This window comes from Aureococcus anophagefferens (assembly GCF_000186865.1).
Source record: "Aureococcus anophagefferens unplaced genomic scaffold AURANscaffold_20, whole genome shotgun sequence".
NCBI classification, from domain to species: domain Eukaryota; class Pelagophyceae; order Pelagomonadales; family Pelagomonadaceae; genus Aureococcus; species Aureococcus anophagefferens.
Window position 1 is genome coordinate 614596 of NW_008705580.1, and position 3711 is coordinate 618306.

The 3711-nt window shown below is 57.8% G+C and overlaps 1 protein-coding gene across 1 annotated transcript; it reads left to right on the plus strand.

The window, feature by feature from the left end:
* Nucleotides 1-1010: 1010 nt before the first annotated feature.
* On the plus strand, nt 1011-2134 carry PPA6 (hypothetical protein; the record flags this gene model as incomplete). Its single annotated transcript, XM_009041319.1, has 2 exons — nt 1011-1244; nt 1298-2134. 2 exons carry the CDS (start codon nt 1011-1013, stop codon nt 1940-1942), a joined length of 879 nt encoding a protein of 292 aa, XP_009039567.1.
* Between the last annotated feature and the right edge of the window lie 1577 nt (nt 2135-3711).

Consider the following 3711-nt stretch of genomic DNA (forward strand, 5'->3'; position numbering starts at 1 on the left):
CCCCCCACCTCATCCCAGCCCCATCCTGGCCCCATCCCACGAATGCGGGGATTAAGCCAAAGTCTCTGAATCTCCACGTACCGTGTGCAGAGATTCTAGCACAGTTGGGTGGGGCGAGGGCGGGGTATCTGTTAGAATCCGAGTATGCTAGTATGCAGCACCAGCACTGACCACTCCCCCAAAGCCACATAGGCCCCCTGGACGGCGTCCCACAGTGCGAGCTGCGCGTTACTGAGCCCAATGGATCTAGATACAGCGCCCAAAAGCTGATCAGGGCTGACGAATTCAAGGCCTGGCAGGGAGATGGGGTCGAGCCCTTCCGCGACCAACCTTATAACCCTCCCGCCGCCCGGTTGGGCTTCCATTACCGTCGAGATTACCAGAAAACCATGCCCAGTGAACTCTAGCCGGTCGCCCGACCCCCGGACTAGGGATGTTACTTAGTATTTTTTTAGCTGGATCTCAAGAGCTCGCCGAGATTACCTTAAATTTACAATCTTAGGCTGAGTGGAGTTCCTAGGGCTGAGCATTACCGGAATTACCTAAGACCTACGGGGGCCCTTAGGGTGTACGTAAGAGCTCCGACGTACGTGGCATGTCACAGAACATACTCGTGCTGCCCCTGAGGTCAGCACGCGCGGGATGACCTGGAACCGCGTCTTCGTGCCCACACTACGCCGAGGACGCGTCGAGGTCCATGCGGTGCTTGTAGGGGCAGCCCAGGGTGCGCCGTCGTCGCGGGGCAGCTAGTCACCCGCGTCTCGCGGCGCGTCATCCTTGTCGATTTTCGCAAACTCAAGTCGTCCAGGCATCGACGCGCCGGCGCTGAGGCAGGCGAAGTCACGGCGTCGATCGACGACGGTCGGCTTGAGCTTTGCGAGGCCGCTGCGGTTGGTGCTCTGGGAAGATGCCTGCGGCCTGGAAGCTGTCCACGTCGTGCTATAAAAGATTAATGGCTATAACTAGTTAACTGCCACAAAGACTCAGGGTGAAGCACAGCGCGGCGGCTCATGTATAGATATTTGCTTGCGATTTGCTTAAGAGCAACGTGGGGCGAGTACACTCCGAAAATTGATCCTAAGTCGTTTGAGTTGTGGAGGCTCAAAGTCGAGAAGAAGGTGAAAACGACGGAGCGCGCACATCGCATCCACTTCCTCTACCGGGGACAGACAATCTCGCCGTGGCATGATATACCGTTCTGGGCCGGCTATTCCGAAGAGGATAAACAACCTCTATTACATTTCGTAAGTTTTTTTGCTGTCCACTACTGTGCATGGTCAAGTGTTGACACTCGCAGGTATGTGAGATTCCACGAATGACACATGCAAAGTTGGAGATCCATAAAGGGCACGAGCCCAACCCTCTCATTCAAGACACCGTGGGGAATAACAAGCTGCGCTTTTACAAATATGGGGAATCAATCGTTAATTATGGAGCTATCGCTCAAACCTGGGAGGACCCGAATATTGCAGACCCTGACACGGGCTTGGGTGGCGATAACGACCCCATCGACGTGCTCCAGCTCAACTCAAAGCCCTGCCGCCGAGGTTCCGTCCAGCGTGTGCGCGTTCTCGGCGCTCTGGCGCTCATAGACAGTGGAGAGACTGATTGGAAGTTGTTGGTCGTTGATGTGGATGATGTTTCAGAGAAAGATGCTACGAAATGGCGTCATGTCGATGAAATCCCCAGAGACCGCGTCGATGAGATCCGTAATTGGTTTAGGATGTATAAGACCGCCGAAGGAAAACCAGAGAATGTCTATGCGCTTGGTGGAAAGGTTGTCGACCAAGAATATGCCATGCGGGTTGCGAAGCGCACACATCAACACTGGAAGGATTTCGTGAATGGCGCGGCGAAGTGTCTCACGTCGTGTCATAGTCAAGAATGCCATGGTCACGAAATCCCCTGCTGGGTCGGCTCCGATAACGGTGCTGATCTCTGAGCATGGTGGCTACCAGCGTGTGCACTACACTTGTACGCCAGCGGTGTGCACCTCGGCGCAGCATCTTGGCCCCTGCTATGGGCCCGTGCCGGGCCTCAGCCCGCTGCTTCAGCCTGGCCTCGGCCTGGACGGAAACCTCAACCGTGGTGGGTTCCGAGTTAACTACTACAAGTAGTAGGCCGAGGCACTAGTCTCTGCCAGCTGTGGCGGGCTAATTGGCTAAGGTAACTTGCCTGGTTTAGCGTGAAGTTGGCAGTGCAGATGGCCTGTATCTCTAGTAGTGTCCTTATTTTATCTAGAGCGATGGACCTCAGTCCCCCGAAGTCCCCACTTTAGTATGGGGCTCCTCTCTCCTTTTCCCAATTTCCTTCTCTTTCCCTCTTTCTATTCCACGCAGTGTGCGAAACAAAATCGCTCCAACAATTACCTGGTATTTATATCTTCAACAAAAAAGTAAACATTGCACAGCAAGTTGAAGATACGTTACACGCTTGCCGACCCGAACCAGCGACCCGCACTCTCAAACTTCCTTGATGAATACGGTTAGCGCGCAAACTTGCCTTACCGTCTTCGGCGTGGCCATAATTCGCCAATTTTGCCTCTGGCAACCCGGCTTGGCCGCACGCGCGGCGGATTTTCAGGAGGTGTAGTACACGTCCCGCCCGCCGCCGGCGGGAAACAATAAATAATAATTATTTATTTAATTCGAGTGGGCCGGCCTAGGCGTACGTTGTTTCGCACACTGATTCCACGTTAGGACAGTGTAGAGTAACCCTCTCCTGTTGGGAATCAGGGCTGCCTAGCAGGCCCATCTCTCTCTTCAATTTTCCGTCTAGGTCGGAACACTGGCACTGCCATCTCCCTTCAAGAGCGTCACAGCGACGTGCCAGAGAGCACCAGGCTCAGCGAGGTAGCACAGTCGCCGGACAGTGCACCTGCTGGATAGTAGCAGGATAGTAGCCTAGGTGTGACCGTCACAGCGACCTTTAGGATACAATATGTTTCCGGTAACGGGGCTCCCGCCACGCGGAGGCACCCCCAGCAGACCCCGATTTTGGGGTAAACCATAGCCGCGCTTGAAGGACCGTTGTCCCGTCGAAACACCCCGATTCCTCGTCGATCTAGCCTCTTTTTATGAGTTTCTGCTAAAAGATCGTTGCGAGGTGCTCTGTGGCGCGGGACGCGCGCGGCGGGAGACGACGGCGAGCGCGGAGTCACCCGTCGCACGCGGCGACGGTCTTGGCGTTCCGCCGCGCGACCTTCCACACGTGGGAGCTGCTCGTGGATGCGGCCATTGACGCGCGCGCCGACGAGGCCGAGCGCCGCGCGGTGCCCAGCTCCTTGCTGAGCCTCGCGGCCCGCGCCGCGTGGACGCGCGCAGGCGCAGCGGCAGGGGCAGGGGCATCACCATGGTCATCGTCGTCGGCAGCGGCGGCGTCGACTAGGTCCAGATCCTCGTCGGCGTCGGCGTCGGCGACGTGGGCGCGGTCCACGGCCGCGAGGTACTCGAGCCCCGCGGCCGTGATCCAGTAGCGGCCGTAGTCGGCGCCCGTGCCGCCCTTGGCGGCGTACCCCCGAGCCAGGAGGGAGTCGGACTTGCTCGGGTCGAAGAGGTGCTCCCACGAGCTCCGCGCTGCGTCGAACTGGATGCTCTTCTTCTGGACGCGACGCTCAGCCGTGTTCCCCGACGCCGCCGCGAGCGCCCGAAGCGCCTCCAGACCATGCGCACGCAGCGGCAGCGGCACGCCGTCCTCGAGGTCCTCGGTGTG